The sequence below is a fragment of the Astyanax mexicanus genome, chromosome 19 (genome assembly GCF_023375975.1).
Source record: "Astyanax mexicanus isolate ESR-SI-001 chromosome 19, AstMex3_surface, whole genome shotgun sequence".
Lineage (NCBI taxonomy): Eukaryota > Metazoa > Chordata > Actinopteri > Characiformes > Acestrorhamphidae > Astyanax > Astyanax mexicanus.
The window spans coordinates 34,290,504-34,311,357 of NC_064426.1; the positions used below are offsets into that span (position 1 = coordinate 34,290,504).

The following is a 20,854-nucleotide window of genomic DNA, read 5'->3' on the forward strand; positions in this document are numbered from 1 at the left end:
AAGCGGGCCGCAAATGGCCCGCAGGCCGTAGTTTGGACACCCCTGGGGTGTAGATACTTTGAGCTTTTCAATGGTGTAAACATAGCTAATAATTGGGAGGTGGGAGGTGGGATATTTGAGAAAAGTTGGTACACTTTATCATGTTTTACTTCATCCAAAGTCCATTTCACACCAGAGTTCTTCTTTAATACCATACCTAACTATTACTTTCCCTTCAGAAATACTGAATATTAATTTTATCATAATTTAAATTATGCCTGTTCACCCAGGACCCCCCTCCTCTTCCTCTCCCTTGTCACTTCAGTTCCAGCTCCAGTTCCATGATGTTCAAAGCCCAGAGGTTCAAATGAGTCCACTCACTCCAGCCTGTGAAGTAGCATCTGCTACAGTTTCTATGCACCCAGGCTACTGACTGCCTTTTCTCTGGCACATGGCCTCCCACAAACAAACACACACACATACAGCTCTGGAGACCACTTCAGTTTCTGAATCAGTTTCTCTGATTTTGCTATTTATAGCTATGTGTTTGAGTAAAATAAACATTGTTGTTTTATTCTATAAACTACGGACAACATTTCTCCCAAGTTCCAAATAAAAATAGTGTCATTTAAAGCATTTATTAGCAGAAAATGAGAAATGACTGAATTACCAAAAAAAGATGCAGAGCTTTCAGATAATCAAAAAATGCAAAGAAAACAATTTCATATTCATAAAGTTTTAAGAGTTCAGAAATCAACATTTGTTGTGGAATAACACTGGTTTTTAATCACAGTTTCATGCATCTTGGCATGTTCTCCTCCACCAGTCTTATACACTGCTTTTGGATAACTTTATGCCTTTACTCCTGAATGCAAAAATTCAAGCAGTTCAGCTTGGTTTAATGGCTTGTGATCAATAATCTTCCTCGATTATATTCCAGAGGTTTTCAATGTGGTAAAATCAAAGAAACACATATTTTTTAAGTGGCTTCTTATTTTTTTTTTCCAGAGCTGTGTACACAAACAAGAAGAAAATGGGCTTGTTGCTTTGTTCTATTAATGAATGACAGTGTGTGTGGTAGGGAGGTACATTAGTGTGCTCATACACTGCAGCCTTGTCTTTCTTCATAGCTTTATTACCCAGCAGTGCCCGAGTTTACACCAGGTAATGTGTAATAAATAGCGCGGGAAATGGGTCACACAGTCCTTGGCGGCGGCTGCTCTGTATAACACAGTGAAGGTGATGGGGATAGTGGCGGAAAGAGGTGCGTTGGGTAATATAATATAGGCCGGCGGAGGGATATGAGCTTAATCAGCAGAAAATAAGCTAAAGAAGAATGTCCGTGCTGTTGGTCGCGCCTCGAGCGAAATTCGCCAACACACACACACAATAACACACACACACACACACTGCCTCCTTTCATGCTCACGACCCCTCCTCCAAGCACACACACACACACACACACAATAAGAAGTGAGGGCAGTGCTGCTGAGACAGACGGAGAGGCGCAGTGGAGCACATGCAGCGCATCCTCCAGTCTCTGCTCCTCTACTACCTGTACTACCTGTAATTTTCTCCCTCCGCGGCTCCAGCCCACCTGCTGAGAGGATTAATAACCTAGTCCCCCCACATCTCTCCAGCATGAACACGCTGACTGGAATACTACCCGCGCTGGTCTCGGTTTAGAGGGGTAAAGGTGGGTGCTGTTTGTGGATTTTTAAGCATGCTGGCCGGCTCTGAGCTTCATTAGTGCTCTCATTAGTGTTCTCTGTGTTTTAATGCAGCATGCTGTGCGTGTGTGTGCTGGACACTGTGTATCCTCGTGCCTCGTGGGTGTGTCACGCTCCTCTATTGTTACTCCTCCGCCCGTGTCCGTGTGTCCACCAGACCCACACACACTGTACTGACTGACCAGTGTAGTATGGTAGATAGGTGAGCATGTATAGGTGTGTATATACATATAAGGCGTTAATTAAATTAACTCAAATTTCATTCATATGTAGACTTGACTACATACAGTCTAACACAATGCAATTGTACAATATTGTATATTGTACAATATCTATCTATCTATCTATCTATCTATCTATCTATCTATCTTTCTAACGTCTTATACATAAGCATACAATCTGTACCATATATAGGTAAAGAATATCACTTATATGTTTTTGCAAACCAAAAATATAGAGAGATATTTATATCTAGATGCACAGATACAGAGAGAGAGAAGGAGAGATGTATACTTTATATTTGCTGGATAGATAGATAGATAGATAGATAGATAGATAGATAGATAGATAGATAGATAGATAGATAGATAGATAGATAGATAGACAGAACATATGGCATTAAAGTATAATAGGTGAGCATGTATAGGTGTATACACACACACAAACACCTTAGGGTGTAAATTAAATGTAATCCAATTTCATTCATATGTAGCGGCTTATAAATAAGCATACGATCGATACCATGTTTAGTTAAAGGATGTCACATATGTTTTTGCAAACAAGAGAAAGAGATAGAAAGAGAAAGAAATAAAATGAGAGATATGTATCTCTAGATAGATAGATAGATAGATAGATAGATAGATAGATAGATAGATAGATAGAGTCATACATGTATACACAAGAGTGTGGTAATTAAATCAAATGTAATTATATTTATATGTTTGAATTGACAACATATATATTGGCTTTTAAATAAGCGTACCATATACATAGACTGCTATATTCTACAATATTCCACTTTTATAAGAGTATTATTGTACATTTTGGGCAATATCTACAGTTTACCTCAGGAAATTACCCTGGTGTTTTGAATCTAATCAGAAATCTTAAGAGAAGAAAATATTTCTATAGAAAACCATTCTATAGAACCAACGAACCCAGAACTTCTTTTTTTCTAATATTGGGTGTGACTAGATCTTCAAAATCAGCTTTAGTGTATCTCACCGAGTAATTGTTGTCCTGGAGACGGGTGTGTCGTCTGATTTTTCCAGATTTTTCCCTCCTTTATCTGTCTGTCACACAAACAGAAACAAAATGTGCCTGCTTTGTATTGCTTTCCTGGACAAATATCATACAAAATACAAAAAATGTATTCATGTGTGTATGTTGTGTGTGGTGGTGGGGGGGTGTATAGAGGTACATCTTGTCTTTTATTAGCTCTTATTTATCCTTGTGCTCTAAGTCAAGTGTGTTGTATGAATAAGTGGGCTGAAAATAATGTTTAATTATCCCATTACAATAATGTGGAGAGATTTATTATTAGCACCACTTGTTATCTGAGTGATGAGCCTACCAAAGAACTGGGGTCATTATTTTAGCTGCATAGGCCGAAACAATAGGACATTTTAGTCCTCTTTTGAACCCTTTAAACTGTGTTATGCTGATACACTTAGTCTGCTGGGGTTGAGATATGCACTGGAGGAGAGGTGAATATATCATAGTGTGTGTTTAAGTGTAAAATTGTAGTTCATATAGTGTTGTGTAAAACAGTAGAGTACATTTGAAATATATACCATCTGTAATAGGTGGTTAAGCAACTGTAGACCATAGTGTAAGAAAGCTAATGTGTAATTTGATTGTGATCAACTTTGCTCCATAGAAAGGATTTTTGGCAGATTTTGGCAGGTACCCCAGCACTAGAACCTGAATTCAGCTGCTGTGTTGAGTCTGCAGGGGCTTCAGATCTGCATCATGTGGGTTTGAGAGATCACAGCCGGCTGTCTGCTCTGCTCAGGCTGGTGTGCTGGTTTGCCTCCTCCCTACATGCTACATGATTTCTTCTCTCAGCATATTGTAGCAGAGGCAGATGTACAGGTCTGTCAGTGGTGTCAGGTCAGATAAAGCACAAACAGAGTCAATGAGACCGGACCGTGGCAGATTCTGATACACTAGACTCGGACTCATAGGTGAGCTTGTCCAACATTTAGGGCTTTCTGAGCAAAAAGCCTGAACTAGCTATGAGCTAGACATTTACTGATGTAGAATAGACTGTGATAAAACCAGTATATTTCGATACCATTTGAAACCAAATTATGTGTTGGTCAAAGGTTAAAAACACTTGTCTCATTTTTTTTAAATCTAAACAAAACTTTTTTTAGAAATATTTAAAAGTTTTAAAAAACAAATGTATTGCCAAATCACAGAATTGACAACAAAGTTTTTTGGTTACTAAGGTCATGTGAGTACAGTATTTTGGGTACTAAGGTTACGAGAGCACAGTTTTTTGGTGACTTAGGACACGTAAGCAAAGTTTTTTTTCGTACTACAGTTAAGTGAGTCCAGTATTTTGATCACTTAGTTCACGTGAGCACAGTATTTTGGTGAATGAGGTCATGTGAGCAAAATATTTTGGGTATGAATATCACATAGGCACAGTATTTTTGGTGAATAAGACCATGTAAGCATAGTATTTTGGGTACTAAAATCATGTGAGCACAGTATTTTTGGTTCTAAAGTTAGATTTTAAAGAAATATTTAAAAGTTTTAAAGTTTTAAAATACCAAATGTATTGCCAAATTACAGAATTGACAACAAAGTTTCTAAGGTCATGTGAGTACAGTATTTTGGGTAGTAAGTTTACATAAGCACAGTGTTTTGGTTACTTAGGACACGTGAGCAAAGCATTTGCAGTACTAAGGTCACGTGAGCACAGTATTTTGGTGATTTAGGATGCATGGGCATAGTATTTTGATTATTAGGGTCACATGAGCACAGTATTTTGGTGAATGAGGTCATGTGAGCATAGTATTTTGGGTACGAATATCACATAAGCACAGTATTTTTGGTGAATAAGACCACGTGAGCATAGCATTTTGGGTACTAAGATCACGTAAGCACAGTATATTGGTGACTTAGGTCATGTGAGCACAGTATTTTAGTCACTTAGATTTTGTGAGCACAGTATTTTGGTGACTTAGGTCAAACAAACACAGTATTTTACACAGCATTGATTACATTACTTGTTTTCAAACAATGCATAATAGTTTAAACTTTATCTATGTTTATTTTATAGCATTTTGGGTCATCTACCAAAACCCAGCTGACAAACAGGTCAAATTGTCATCAAACCCGCTGTCTCGTTCTTGTTTTTGAGAAATCTTCTTTTTAAAGTTGGAATCAAACATTGAAGAATCAAACATTCTTTATTTCAATTCTTTCCCACAGTTTTCTCACCTCGCAACCTTGAAAGTCACATCTTTGTTATATAGACTGAAACCATATCTGGCATTTCGGAAAGTGTGTCTTCAACATGGCTCTGAACACGGACGCCAACCCACCCACTACTGTGCCAAGTATCGTGGAGGAGGAAGTGGAGCAACAGACAGAACAAGTAACCAGTCAGCAACCAAACGGTGACCTGGACCACGCCCCCATCACTTCTCAGCCAGTGAAGACTGAGCAAGACCCAACCCCTGTCTCAGAGTCTGCACAGGAAAACCCCAACCTGCCAGATGCCCCGCCAAAAGACCACCTAACAGTCATCAACGAACACGTGGAGACAAGTAAACACACCCTGAACATTTCTACACTCATCTTTATTTATGTTAGATTTCATTAAATTAACATTCTAATGTGTGTGTGGGTGGGTGTGGGGTTGTATGTGTGTGAGAGAAAGAGAGAAAGTGGACCTCATCATTATCTTCATTTCCTTAAGTGTCCTTTTTTCATGGAGAGTGACCGTGACAGAAATGATTTAATGTCTCTCTCTCTCTCTCTCTCTCTCTCTCTCTCTCTCTTCCTCCCTCTCTCTCTACCCATTTCCTCTTTTGCTGTCCTGTCACACGGTCTATCACCCCATCCATCTCTCTTCATATCCTGTGTCATCCTGTGTTTTCCCTTTATGCTCTCTCTCTCTCTCTCTCTCTTTCTCTCTCTCTCTCAGGTAATGGAGTCTGCCCTGTTGCTATGGATGTCTCTCCTCCTGCTTCGTCTCGCTCCTCACCCCCTCGTCAGAATCATGCTAAACACAGTCATGCTCACTCTAATGGTCGTGCTCGACTGAGCAGCCGCTCGGGGTCACTGAGCTACGCGGGGTCACCTCGCCCATCACTTAGCCGCCAGCCCAGCGCCGCCACCGAGGCGACCATAGAAGGCACCAAGCCAAAGGATTATCTATTTCTCGCAATTATTGCCTGCATCTGTCCAGTCTGGCCCATCAACATCGTTGGCCTGACCTTTTCTGTTATGGTAGGAGTCTCGTTAACCTGCCGTTTAATCAATCCCATGGTTTATACACATAGAAATTCCATTATTTACTGTACAATAAATCTTATTTTCTTAAAACAAAGTGTCTACATCAAATTGACACATTTCTTTGCCCCTATAAAAAGTAACTAAATCCCCTAATTTAAGCTGACTCCATCCTCAGCTCAAATTTGAAAGATGCTAAAACATGAGAGGAGTAGTTTGGGAGGGGCACTGGGTGATGTATGGGTTTAGGGGCGGGTCAGAAGAGAGAGCTGATTGGCCTGATCAGTGTGCTTTTGATTTGCTATAGCACAGTAAACCAAAGAGGGTACTGCAGAGGTGGAAATGACAGCAATAAAAGCTTTTTTTTAAAGGTTAGGAAAGGTTTATAGAACTTTTAAGCAGGACTGGTATATTGCATTTCTTCAAATGAACACATCTCAGCTATTAATTAAAAAAATATGGTTTTAGGTTTAGGTTTTAGTGCCTCTTTAATGATGGACCCCATCGTTCTCTTAAATTGAACAAATCCCAAATAAAAGAATATTGGATGATGTCAGAACCTTTGAGAAAGCTGTGTAAGTGGAGTTTAGGAAAAAATGTATGAATTTAAGAAATGAATAGGTGGTGACTGAGTAAGGCCCATTATGTTTAAATTAGGGATGTCCCCATCAGGTTTTTCTAGCCACAGTCCAATCTGACATGAGTGCTTTAATACAGACTATTAATTATGATCTGATGGGTTTGGGTTTGGGTTTCACTAGTAAAATCACTTTGGGGCAGTTTCCCATATAGAGACTAAGCTTAGTCTTTTACTACACAGCAATTTATATAGAGAGTTCCCAGGACAACAATAATGTAATCTAGGACTAGGCTTATTCCCAATACAGAAAAAAACAACCACATATTTTTATGAAATCGTTTATAGAATAAAACTGGTTTATCTAGTTTGGTAGCAGCTTTTTTTAAATGACTGTTGTAAACTTTATAGTGTGTTTAATATTTTATATTTCAGTCTAACTGACATACATACTGACCTCACATTCAGCTGCCAGCTGAAAAAACACTGCATTAGGCTCCTGATCTCGGTTGAGACTGCGCTCACCACTGCTGGTTATTTAAAATTAGTTAAAGGACAATTATGGATTAAATTTTCTGTAGTAATTTATAACATGATCAGGATGTATCATCAGATGTTAAGGAAACATGCTGTGTTAAAGCACCAACAGATTTTTTTCAGCAGCAATTTAGTAAGTATGTTATTTTCTAAACTAGTGATGGACCGATCCGCTTTTTTCGGTTCCGATCCGATTCAAAATAAAACTGCCGATACCGATACAAATACCGATACAAGGGCTCTTTTAGTTTATTATTATTGGTACTATGTTTGTCTGCTGTTTAAAGTCTCATCTCTAATCTGAACTGAAATCTGTGTGGGTTTTAGCCCTCCAAACCTGGCCAACACAATTCCCCTAGTCCCATTTCCACACCATGGGTTGCCAGGTATAAAAGACAACAGCACACAAATATTGTGCTGCAGCCATGGATACGGAGGGGCAATTTTCCTCCTTCCTCGCTGAGCTTTAGTAAGCCAAACCATAGCTAGGTAATTTACCACCACAGACTGGCATTTTGGACAATAAAATGTATACATTCACCAATCAGCTAACCCAAATGAGCTTCCTGTCTGGAGAGGAGTTTATTACTGCATTACAGCATTTATTACTGATTGTTCCTTTAACAAGCACTGCTTGTTTGGTTTCTAGTGGTAATTAAAGGCTAAAGACTAAAGGGGTGGTAGTACAGATGTTTTTAGCACTGTTCTGCGTACTGTTTGTCACTGTCACGTTTACAACAAGGCTCTTAGATAAGCTAAACTAAAGTTGTCCTCTTACCTAAACTCACTAACTCGTTCCACCTTAAATTACACAGTAGCCATTTACTGCTGTTTAAATGTACATTTTAGTCCCAAACTAAGTATCTGAACTTTAAAAGCTGACTGCTGATCCTCTAAAAAGTCTTGGATTGCCCCTGATCCTGATTCACTGGATCAAATTGGGATATTCCTAGTTTAATAGTTTTGTCTAATTAAACTGACAATAATTTAAAAGTGCCCAAAAAAAGACCTAAAAAGACATCATACTTTTCATTCTTACTGTGTGTTTCTTATTTTATTTAGTGAGAAGCAAAGAGGGGATAATATTTTATTTAATATCTGGATTTAATGTTTTTTTTTTGTGTGTGTGTGTGTGTGTGTGGAATGTTGCCTCAATGAATGTAAAGTTTGTTTATTCATTTCTCTTGTGTAATTCCCTCTATCTTTCAGTCTCTGTACAGTCTGCAGCAGGGGAACGTGGATGGGGCGCGGCGTCTCGGCCGCAACGCAAAGATCCTGTCAATCCTCTCGATCGTGGGTGGGATTCTTCTCATTACCACTGGAATTGTCATCAACTGGGGATGTAAGTAGTTTTTGCCGGATGATAGAAAGCATTTGGATTGAATGTGCACCACATGGGGTTTGTGATTCAGCTACATGTGGGATTGCTCATGAGTTTATTTCTGTCTCTGAAATCAGGGCTGAGCTCACTGCAGACTGTTCTCTGCACTGCAGACTGGATCTAGTTTTGTTTTTGCTGATAGAGGCTTAGATTGATGCAAACCTAGCAGGTGATGCTTTTTTGATGTAAGCCATTAACATGCTAAAGTATATCCAGGATTTAAAGCAACATTATGAAGGTTTTCTACTTTAAAATAAGAGATTCAGAATCATTATGACTCTCTATTGACTTATAACAGTGAGAACAGCATTGCTGTAGTTGCTTCTCCAGGCTCAGCACACTGCTAACTGCAGTTAGGAAAATGCTTACGAGTCATATTTGTTTCACATCTGATATAATCGCTCAGCTCCTGTGACTGTAATGCGACACTGCAGGAACAGGGGGATATTTTTGCAAAACCTTGCAATACCCTTGATTTCAGTTCTCTTCAGATGCCGGTTCTGTATCTCTCAGTTTGTCAACAAATGCATGTGTACAGCTGTCCATGTGCGATTTGTATTCAGGGCAGTGGAAAAAGGTGAATTACAGAAACCTTCAATAGAGCCTTATAATCTCGGTAAAGAACTCCTTTCAATTCCTGAGCTTTTCAGCTCTGCTCTACACTGTAAGCCCGGATAAGTTGAATTTACTTTAAAAATTTGAGGAAACCGGTTGCCTTAAAAATGTTAAGTAATGGGTTAAGAAAACTTAAGTTAACATACTTTAGAACATCAAGTTATTACAACTAAAGGGGAAGTTGATTTAACTTTTATTTTTATTTTTGTTATACTGTAAGACTGCACTGTAAAACCTGATAAGTTGACTAAACTCAAAAATTTTGTTGTAACCGATTACCTAATAAATGTTAAGTTCATGTAATATAATTTTTAAGTACAGTGAACTTAACAAATACATATACATATATATTTAAAATTAATATTTTCCTGAACTTGTACTTAGTCTTTTTTTGTTTTATTCAACTATTTTTTTAAATACTTAAAGAAAAGTAGATGAAAGAAAACAGTAAAAAATTAAAAGTACTGAGAGCACAGCGAGAACACAGAGTTACTGCAGCTCAGTAAATGACGCTTGTTCAACAGCCAACAACACAGAGACCAAGTATTTAATCACAATATGTGATCTACAAGTTTACCTAAGGTAGCCCCGGGGGAATCACTACACACTGATGGTGAGTGTTAGTCAATAACTGTTGGACACACCCAGTATGCAAATAGATTGTGACAGAAGCCAATGGTAAAGAAGCTGTTAATGGCAACAGACTAAACTCAGTTATTATAAGTTGATTCAACTTAAAGATCTCAGTTTGAATATATATATGTGCCCACGAATGTTCAACTAACTCAAAATAGTTGAGTATTGTTTAGAAATAACCAATTTTATGTAAAACAGACTTGATTTATTTGAGTTCAAACAACTTCAACTTCAAACAACCTCTTTTATTTCATACTCAATACTGTAATTCAGTATGTTCTGCTGTTAATGCTAATGTGTTTGTACTGCAACCATGATAACAAGTTCTGATTGGTCAGCTTGATTTTAAAGCATCTGAAACAGCAGAAAATAGAGCAGGCTCAGATATATAAACATTTACACAGGGCTGCAGTCCATCAATTTCGGACTCTATGTAAAAAACACCATTTTCAAAACCTGATGTGTTTTTTTTACTGTAAAAATCAGACTTGATGTGAATATATAGCAGCTTTTTACTGACACTGATACCAAAATATTTATAACAGGATGTTGTGTTCTCTTGCATTGATTACTGCAGTTCACTTCTTTTTTTAGTCTTTCTGCAACACTGATCGCCTCAATCGACTTCAGTGCGTGCAAAACTCAGCTGCTCTTATCTATACTCCCACTTACCATCAAACGTACTGCACACAGTGCTCCTGTCCTCAAGTTCAAGTTTAAAATTCACTGACTGCCTGTCTTTTCCTGTATTAAGTAGGGCTGTGTAGAACAGATTAAATTCTGATTGACAAGGTCCCGATTTGATTTATGTTTTGATTTGATTCTATTTTATATCAATATATTTAGGGTTATTTCAGTTATAGTTACAGGTTTAGTTCAGATATTAAAGAGATTTTCAGACATTAATGTTGTAATTGTACATAAACACTCCTACAACCTACTATTATTAAATATATTACTGTTTACATAAATAATTAACCCAAGACATCAAACTATATTAATGTTTTTAATGATTATTTAATGTCTCCATAACACAACAACGGTGTACATAATATAAATATTTACTTAGCTGTGATTCTCACACACTTCCACAGAACTTTAGTGTCAGAAGTAAAAAACTTGAAAATGACTTTTTTTAATATATAAAAAAATAAATGATAAAAAAATAAGTTTGGACTGATTTTAGAATGCATTAAGGTGAAACAGAAAATTCTTATTTATGAAAATAATGTGTGCTAACCATGATTGATATACTGTATAAATGTGCTACAAATGAGACACATCTGATTTAACTAATCTTTAGTAGCTTTTGTAACATTAAGTAGGAGAAAAAAAAAAAATAAATAAAACTTGTCACTAGAATTAGTATGGTAAAAATAAGTGAAATTTAAAAATCTATTTTGTATGTATAGTTGAATTGATATCGGATCATTTAAATTTAAATCTAAATCTGGCCTATGTTATCAAATATGTCAATATGACTAATTATATTTTTTATATTATTTTAGAATAATTTATAACCCTTTTATATGGATAGTCTTATTTTAAAGTGGTACAGACAGTTGAATATATTGCCAGCTTTACAGTCTTAAAGGGGCACTAAACCCCCTGATTTTTACTGACTCCACTCAAACATGGGAGGGGTAGCTGTTTGGGAGGGGCACTGGGTGATGTATGGGTTTAGAGGCAGGGCAGGAGGGAGAGCTGATTGGCTGAGCTGCTGCAGCAGCAGTAGTGTGCCTCTGATGGCGGTGAGACGCAGATGGTTGGACGTCAGCAGGAGGGCGGTATTATTGATTGACTGATTTGCATATGGTGATGCGTCAGCGTACCAAAGTACACAGACAAATCATCCATGCCTATAACACAGTTGAACTTGAGAGGGCGCTGCAGACGACAATATGAACAAAATGAAAGCAATTTTAAAAAACTTAAGAAATGTTTATAAAAATGTAAAAAATATGGTTTGGGGTTTAGTGGCTCTTTAAAGATAATTGTAGGTGCACAATACTGATAGTATAGTTTTATGTTGTTGATTTGTTGTTGATTTGAAATTGCAATATTTAGCTGAAGTTGAACATTGTAAATCAGATACTACAATATCATCTGTTCTATATCTGATCACATCTCTTTCTTTATTTTACAGATATATTAAAACGTTGACGGTTGCGACACTAATCAGGGTCGTGGAGGAATTTCTGACCCACCAACCGATCCATGATGAACATCATCCTCTCTCATCCTGCGTTTCCAGATCATTCTGAAGCACTTGGAGCTTTTTTTCAGTTCTTTTCTACTCTTTCTCAAGACTGAACATTTTCATCTCTGCGTAAAGCAGCTCTGCAGCGTCGACCTCCCAGTACTTTGAATGCAGGTATAATGACTGAAGCCAGCGCATGTTTTTTTTTTTTTCTTCTTCTTCAACCAAAAGGATTAATCCTTCTTAATGATGTCAGCGAGGAAGCTTCCAGTATGATCTCATTTCCTGTCCCCAGTCACTTGGGTGTTTGATTGTGTTGAGAGAGAGAGAGAGAGAGAGAGAGAGAGGGAGAGGGAAAGGGAGAGGGAAAGAGAGAGGGAAAGAGAGATGAGCTTTAAGGAGAACCTTCGATTTAGATTATCACAAAGAACGGCAAGCACTGATGATGATGGAGATCTAAAGCAGGGTTCTGCAGAAAGAATGCCATGATGGGATTAAGAAACTGAGCAGAATCTTTATTCACATACACTCATAAAGACCATACACCATCTCTTTCTTTCTGTCTTTCTTTCTCTATCTTTCTATTTCCTCTCTAAAAAAGTACATAAATTCATAAAAAAGTATTACTTCAACAAACAGATCTGACTGACAATGATTTTTAATAAGAAATATTAAAATCAGGATTCACATTGTGTGGACGTTAACATTATGTTTTTTAGTAGACGTTGGGGTTTGGCTACTAAATATTAAGACTTACCATCTAACAACATTAGAATTTCACATTGTGTGGACATTAAGTTATGTTGTTTAGAAGACGTTGGGTTTTGGCTACTTAATATCAAGACTTAACATCTAACAATGTTAGAAGTTAAACGTTAAAGATAAAGTTAAGAGGTTTTCCAGATGTGGGTTTTGGTCAACATGTTTTACAACTAAGTGTTGGTATTTTATGTCAATATGGCATTGGCTTGTTGCCTAGCACCATTACTTAACATAAAAAAAACGCTAGAATTTCACATTGTGTGGACCTGAACATTGTGTTGTTTAGTAGAGATTGGGTTTTTGTTAGTTAATATCAAGACTTAACATCTAACAATGTTCGAATTTCATGTTGTGTGGACCTTAACATTAAGACGTTTAGCAGATGTGAGTTTTGGTCACCATATTGTACAATTAGATATTGGTATTTTAAATCAATATGACATTGGCATGTTGCCTAGGACCATTACTTAACATCTAAAAAATGCTAGAATTGAACATTGTGTGAATGTTAAAATGATCGATCTATCTATCCATCCATCCATCCATCCATCCAGATTGATATCCTCTCTTCATACATTTCTGTTCACAATCTAGCTGATGACACAAACACCGCTCGACTTGACTCAGACAGGGTGTGTGTGTGTGTGAAAACACACTGGAATCGTGAGAAAACAGGCTGTATTTGAGGTGTTGAAGCAGAAACACAGAGATGCAGGTGAACACACACACAGACACAGGCATGTTGTGCGGATGCTGATTGGCTGGGAGAGGGGACTAAAGCGCATTGGAGGATTTGGTGGTGTGGAGTGGGGTAGGGAGGGGAGGGACCAAGGCTGAGCTGGGCTGCAGTCCTTTGTTTCACACAGATGGAGGGACATGGGAGGGGTGGAGGGAGGAGGTGGCGGCAAACTGCTGATGAAAAGATGCTCTAGGGATGGAGAGAAGTAAGGAATGCAGTAGTGTGGAGAGAGAAGGACGGGAAGAAGAATTGGCTGGCTCTGTAGCACATGCTCATGTGGAATGGTAGTGGTAGTAATAGTCTCTCTCTCTTTCTCTCTCTCTTTCTCTCTCTCTCTCTCTTTTTCAACCACTAGTGCAAAGGTCATCTTGATGTAATGATGAATAATTCAGCAGCTGTTTTCCAGTTTTTGTTTTGTTATTTGTTTGTTTGTTTGTTTACATGCAATTAATTTATTACATGTTATTCTCTCGATGTTTACAACAATGCTGGATGCCAGTATTTTCCTGCACAATCAACATACACCAGATCAGGACCCTTTCACTATGAGGAATCAACCCAGCTGAATCAGTTCATTCGGTCGACTCATCTCACTCAACCTGAGTGTTTCTCATTTCTGTTCGGATGCCTTTGCCCAAGCAGAATCTGTGCCAGGCCTCTGAAGGACAGCTTCTCTTTCCCTTTGGCTCAGAAGGTGTTCGCGTATGAGTGTGTTTGTGTGTGAAAGACAGTGTGTAAGATTAGATAATGTAAGTGAAAGTTGGTAAGCATTTACCGGTTCTGTTGAAGCTAAAATATTCCAGTCTCAAAAACATGATTTTCAATGGGTCACCAGAAAGTCTAAAGTGGGAAATTCTGGAATGAAAATCATTATAAGTCTATTTATACAGGCTAGTGGTTCCCAACCCTGATCCTAGAAGATCTAGAACTTCCCTTTCCTGTTTTTGAAAATATTTGCCTCCCAAACAGAGACGAAAATGTTTGCAAGAGCATTTGTTCCCTAAATGTGGCGATAGCACCAAATAAGGAGAGACATCCACAAAATACAAGGAAGGAAATAAATAAAATGGGTTTAATCTCAAATTGCACAATACTTGCTATATAGTGTATTATGCAAGTCAAGATATTTAAGCGTATAACGTGTAATAATGGCACAGCAGTGCCAATATTATTGCGATTTTACCACAGTTCCATTATCGCTGTTTATTGAAAGATTTTGAGTTAAAGAGGACGAGAAAATACTGATCTGTTTGGTTATAAACACTCCACAAATTAAAATAGTTCCATTGCTGCTCTGTTTGTAGCTGCGCTGTTTGACTGGTAGGCGCTGCACCGTTGCTAGTTTACTTGTAATACATGGAGAGCTTCGGTTACAGTGCATTACCGGCTGATAATGGCACTCACAGAACACCTCTCAGCCAGTTACATTCAGAGTCAGAACTAACAGTGGTATAGTACGGAATATACGTAAGTCTAGACAGCACATAATATATTACAACAGTAATAGTTCAGCAATCATTTTTTGTGGGTGTGGTTTGCACACTTTGCTACTAATCAGCAACATAGAGTTGTGAATCAGAAGCTCTTTCTCCAGGAGGAACACACAACAAGTTTTTTGTTTGTTTTGTTTGTCCGCTCATGTGCAGCAAAAAGACAGTAGAAAACGTAAAGAATATGACATTATTTTATTTTTTTTTTTGTTTGTTTGTTTGTTTTTTGTTTAGTTTTTTTTTTTTTTCTTTCTTTTCTTTTTCTTCTTCTAGTACCCCCCTCCTGTACCTCACACTCCGATCCTTCCAACCCTGAACTCCCACAACTATATCCACAAAATATATATATATATATATATATATATATATATATATATATATATATATATATATATATATATATAAAAATAATAATAATAATAATAAAAAATAAAATAAATAAATTAATAAATAAAAATAAAGTATTAATTGTCCTCCGAAGAGGGGGGGTGGTGGTTGGGCCAAAAAAAAAAAAAAAAAAGAATATGACAAAGAAAATGGATAAAGACCTGCAAACTCACTGATGTTGTTTTCCTCAGCTCTAGGCTACCTCCTCACTCTGTCTCTTGTGTTCTGGTTGGATGTTGCTAGTTTCTGCACTAACTGCCAGTCACAACAACTTTTACACTACTGGATATAGATGTGACTGGTCCAGACATTAATCCTGATAGATGTATTTCAGGGGGCTTGTGAGGCATCAGTAATCATAATCGTAGTTTACCTCACATCCAAGGCTTTTGTTAATGTTTTTACCAAAAAAAAAAGTTGGTGACTAGAAAGTCGTCCCTACGTAAGCAGCTTAAAAAGGTTAAAAGGCTCTTTCTGAAGTTCTGGATCAGGGTTGGGAAGCACTATAAAAACCCGACATTCAAAAATCTTCAGAACATGCTCAACAAAAGTGTACAGACAACAATGGTTTATGTTTACAGCACAATGGCCTTTTGAAGAGACAAAAGGTAATGAGCGAAGGTTCGGTGAGGAATCGTTCCTTCTCGGGTTTTCTTTCAGGAGGTGAACCCTTCACTTTGTAGCACTTTGTAAATATGTGATGTTTGAAAAGGAACCACAGGATAGGACAAGGTTTACAGCAGTGTAAAGCACCCCGACCCTCATGCTGGGTCTAGTCAATGTAATGCAGGGTACATTGGCCATTAAAAAACCTGCATGTTCGTATTATAAAGCTGCATTAAAGAGGTGTTTGAGGATTTGTACTAGAAGGTGCTGCTTTGCACCACAGTAAACGCTTCTAAGTTTAAGCATGCAAAACAACGCAGAACATCTGGGCTTAGCTTGTGATTGGCTTTGAATGCGAGTGTTGGTCAGTTTACACTCTCGAGACGATGATTAGCTCTTATTTTGCTCAGTATTGCTTACTTTGACCTGGTAGATGGAAAATTGTAGAGTTGAAGATGTGCAGAAGTTCTAAAAGCAGGTTGGAAAATGTTGACAGGTAGAGGCTGCCTTCTTGTGTTGACCTAGGACCAATTTAAGGATTACCTAATGTAGACGTAGACTCTTACAAATGAAGGTGCTACTGAAGGTTCTTTGGGCGATCCCTTAGAAGAACCACTTTTGGATTCCTGGAAGGTGCTGCTTCCTAATTTGACATTTAGCTGCTTAATAGGGAAGTTATAAAACTGAAATATGAACTAGTACTGGGGGATATGAACTTTAGTCAATACCATAATTAATTGAACATTTTACATTGATTACAATCAGTTATATACCAGCATTTTTCTGGTATAAGTTGCTCAAGTTGCTCAGTTGGCCTGTTTTTTTCTGAAGTTCTCCTGCATGTTTCTTACATGTTGCAGACCTTAACGAGGTGGAGCCACATGTTTGTAATCGGACAGTACAGAAACAAATGTATGGGCAAAATTTTTACCTTTACATTGGTTAAAGGTTCTGAATATTGGTTTCAATCCATTTTTGATTACTTACCAAGCCCTACTATTAATACTTGGGTATGAATATTTGGGTCGTAACAGTTTTACAGGTGCAAGAATAGTTTTGGAGTTTTTTTTTTTTTTTTTTTTTTAGCGTATTATCAGTCACCGCCTGTGTTAGTTAGAACTCTTAATTGCTCACCAGCTCACCAGTACAGCATACGTTTAGCAGAAGGAGGTTCATCCACAGCTTTACTTTTATATTTTGTGGTATACTTGTAGATAAAATGGCATGCTATGGCATAAAATCAAGGTTACGTGTTACAACTGAGGTATTATTGGTACAGAATAATGTCTTGAAGTGCATGGTTTGCATTTTAAGAGAAGTTAGATTAAAGTCATTAGATGGATTGACTAATTGAAAAATATAATCATTGGGTCCAGCTCTAAATTACTCAGCTGTCTAAGTGCTTAATAATTATCTACTCTATTTGTAAAAGCCAGTGCATTTACTGCATTTAATCTAATCAATACACCTTCTTGTTATTGATCCATGTAATTATTAATGTATTCATATATATACATATATGTTTTACAAAGATGATTCTTGTGGTTCTTCAGTTTTGCTCTTAAAAGCCTTCGTAGCACCTTTGTTTTTAAAGAGGCAACTTCTCAGTGATGTCAAGATTCTTTCATTTTCTTCATGCAAACATAAAGAACCTGTAGCATGCTTCTTTTTGAATTAGCGTCAATCAAAAAAGCATACTCTAAGCAGCATCGCCAGAACCTGGCTTGGTTTCTTTGCTCTTGATACGCTCTGGCTGAAGATATTTACTCTGCCTGCATTGCTAGCTCTCCTGATGTATATACATATGTACATACGTGGATGTATATATTTGTATTGCTACCTTCTGACACTGCGTTAATCTTTGATTACTTATTGCGACTATTAGTAATGCAAATTCTTGACTGTTACCACTACAGTGCTTTCACAGATTCTATGACTGAAACGTTCTGAGTATCGTTAAATGTATTTTTATGGTTATGTATGTACTTTAGAATTATGCTTCCTAGCTAACCATATGTGTAAATATAAATATAAATATATATATATATATACACACAACATAGCTTTCGAAACTCACAGTCACTAGTTTGGCTGTCATTGTTTTTGCTGGTATTTTTCTGAGGTTTGATCCTTGACCTCGCATGTTTACACTCTTTATTACTGAATCCACATGCTGCTCAGTGACGTTCTGAAGGAGGAACCATGTGATTTTTCAGTGACACCAGCAGAGTTCTGATCTCTGGGTTTCATCCAGTTCCGCCACATTCTCCTAATCGATGCATTTCTACATCACGATGATGTTCTATATTTTTATGCACCTTGTGAAAGCACTCTATGCCATTTCCTCCTGTTCCTCTCCTGTTCTGTGAAGGTGACTTTTCTTCCTGTCATTAATTCTCACCTCGTCCCCGCGCCGCCGGAGAAGTCACCAGTGCCAGAGGTTGGTGTTCTTTATCGTTTCCTCTCTGATCTTTTCGTTTGTGGCGTTGTGATATAAAGCTCTGTTGCTCCTATAATCCTGACTCTGTGCAGACTTGCCTGTGCATGCCTTAATGGATTGCTTTGAACCAACAGTATGTGATCTACACAGTATGTAAGACAAAGCCTTTTATAGAGCTCTCTGTATTGATCTTCTCTCAGTCCTGATCTGACTATTGATGATGTATCAGTCAGCCTTGTGAATAAACTTCTCCTCACTGCAGTTCAGAGAGTTTCTGATTTATTAGTTGCTCTCACAACTACTCTTACATGCTCTCCCTTTCTTACTCAGGTTCTTGCATATCTTTTCTAATGCGTGTACTTTCTCTTTTATTGCTATTTGTTTTACTTCCTGTCTCTCCCCCCTCTCTCACTTTCTGTTTTTCTTGCTTACTGTCTCTCAATCTCAGCTCTTCTTTACTCTCCTCCCCTCTCTACTTCACTTTCTCTGGGAACTTTCTATCGCTCTCTCTCATGTACTGTCTCTCCCCCTCTAGCTTTTACTTTCTTTTTCTTGCTTACTGTCGCTCAATCTCACTTTCTCTCATTTGCTGTCTCTCCCCTCTCCATCACTTTCTTATATGTGCTTTCAAGCTCTCTCTCTCATTTACTTTCTCTCAACCTCGCTTTCTCTCACTCTCCTCCCCCTCACTCTCAGTTTCTTTTACTTATTTTTGAACTGGCTATATCAGTCTTACTTTCGGTCATTCTTTTCTTTTTCACTTGCTTTTTGACTATTGCTCACCCTTTTGTCTCACTTTGTCTCATTTCATTTACTTTTTGTCAGTCACTCTCTCATGCTCTCTTTTACTTTCTTTCTGTTTTGCTCACCTCTCTCAGTTTTCTCTTCTCCTTTGCTTTCTGTCTCTTACTGTCTCAATTTTCTTTGTTCCTCAGTGTTTCTCTACTAGCTTGTCTCATATCTCTCCTGTTTTTTTATTGCTCTCTGTTTTTCTTTTGATTTGTCTTTCATCTCTTCTTCTATTACTTTTACTTTTTCTCATTTACTGTTTCCCCCCCTTGCTTTTTCTTTTACTTGTTTTCTGTCTTGCTATTCCTATCTCACTTTTTTCATGTTTCTTTTGTTTTGTCTGTTTTTTTCTGTACTTGATTTCTTTCTTACTCATTTCATTTCTCTCTTGTTTTGTCTGTTTCGCCTCTCTCACCACTAGTTTTTTACTTGCTTTTCATCTTTTCTATTTCACATTTCATGCTTTTTCTGTCTCTTGTCTCTCACTGTTTCTTTCTGTCTCTTACTTTCTTATTTTACTCCTCACTTTTTCTTTTTATTTTTTTTATCTCTCTGTTGCTTTCAATTTTACTTGCTTCCTGTTCTGCAGATCTCAACCTCACATTCTCCTGTTTCTCTTTTGCTTTCGGTCTCATTCTCACATTTCATTTACTATGTCTTCTTCTCCTTTTTCTCAGTTGTCCATGTCCAGATGTCCATCTCCTCTCTCTTCCTTTTTAATCACTTTCTCTTATCATTTCTCTCTCACATTTTCTTTTTTTCTTTCTGTCTCTCTATTTCCTTTGTTTATGTCCTTCTCTTCGCTTACATTCATCCCTCTCTTTGCCCCACCTCCCATTTTTTTCTCTTTCTCCGTCTGTTGCTCAGCCTGTTTTTGCTGGCCGTCTCCTCTGCATCCTAGGATGTTTCAGTTTCCAGGGCAACGGTTGTTAAGGAGTTCCTGAGGATGAGCGAGGAGAGGGAATGTGCTGTAGTGACTCTAGTGTTAATAAAAAAGATCTCATTTGAATTTTAAAGCGGGATGAATTATTAAACGCTTGTTTCAGCGTGGCTGGGGGGAGAGGGGGGAGACGAGGGCTGGGGGTCTGTAAGGAGTGCTAGCTGGAGGGGGGTTGTAAGACAGGTGTTGGAGAGAAATGGAGGGCAGGAGAAAGGCGGCGTTTGATGCAGAAAGAGATGAAAAAGAACAGAGTAGGAGGGAGGGAGGGTGCAGACTGTGTAGGTCTATGTGAAACACATCATAAGAGAAAAATTACATACTGGTTATTATACCCCCTGTATCAGGGTGTGAGCGCCAGTGAGATATGTAAATATATTGAACTTTGCTTAATGACTAGTGGGTAATGAATAGGCAGAGGGAGGTAGCACCAGCGAGTGGGTGATGATAGTGCAGGAAAAATCTGTGTCATAATGCAGCTAAAGCTCGGAGGAAGAGAGAAGCCACGGGAGGGGTCTGGAAAGCTCGAAATCAAAGGTAAAAACTAAGCAAAAAGAGCCTGATCAGATACCCGAAGAA

At 37.8% G+C, this 20,854-nt stretch overlaps 2 protein-coding genes across 2 annotated transcripts in view; both read left to right on the forward strand.

The window, feature by feature from the left end:
• Positions 1-20,854, forward strand: part of LOC103031685 (major vault protein) — a 151,290-nt gene that overhangs the window by 37,441 nt on the left and 92,995 nt on the right. The gene's annotated exons all lie outside the window — the stretch shown is intronic.
• Positions 1,380-13,534, forward strand: LOC111192065 (proline-rich transmembrane protein 2). Its single transcript, XM_022668508.2, has 5 exons — positions 1,380-1,675; positions 5,154-5,491; positions 5,872-6,176; positions 8,503-8,635; positions 12,072-13,534. The coding sequence occupies exons 2-5, from the start codon at positions 5,239-5,241 to the stop codon at positions 12,086-12,088; spliced, it is 708 nt and encodes a 235-aa protein (XP_022524229.2). The 5' UTR covers positions 1,380-1,675; positions 5,154-5,238; the 3' UTR covers positions 12,089-13,534.

What these genes read in the sequence shown, in the direction of transcription:
- LOC111192065 (XM_022668508.2), top strand. Translation starts at nt 5,239, where the DNA reads ATGGCTCTGAACACGGACGCCAACCCACCCACTACTGTGCCAAGTATC. An exon ending in CAACGAACACGTGGAGACAA is followed by an intron (nt 5,492 to 5,871) that starts GTAAACACACCC and finishes TCTCTCTCTCAG; the next exon opens with GTAATGGAGTCTGCCCTGTT. An exon ending in GCCTGACCTTTTCTGTTATG is followed by an intron (nt 6,177 to 8,502) that starts GTAGGAGTCTCG and finishes TCTATCTTTCAG; the next exon opens with TCTCTGTACAGTCTGCAGCA.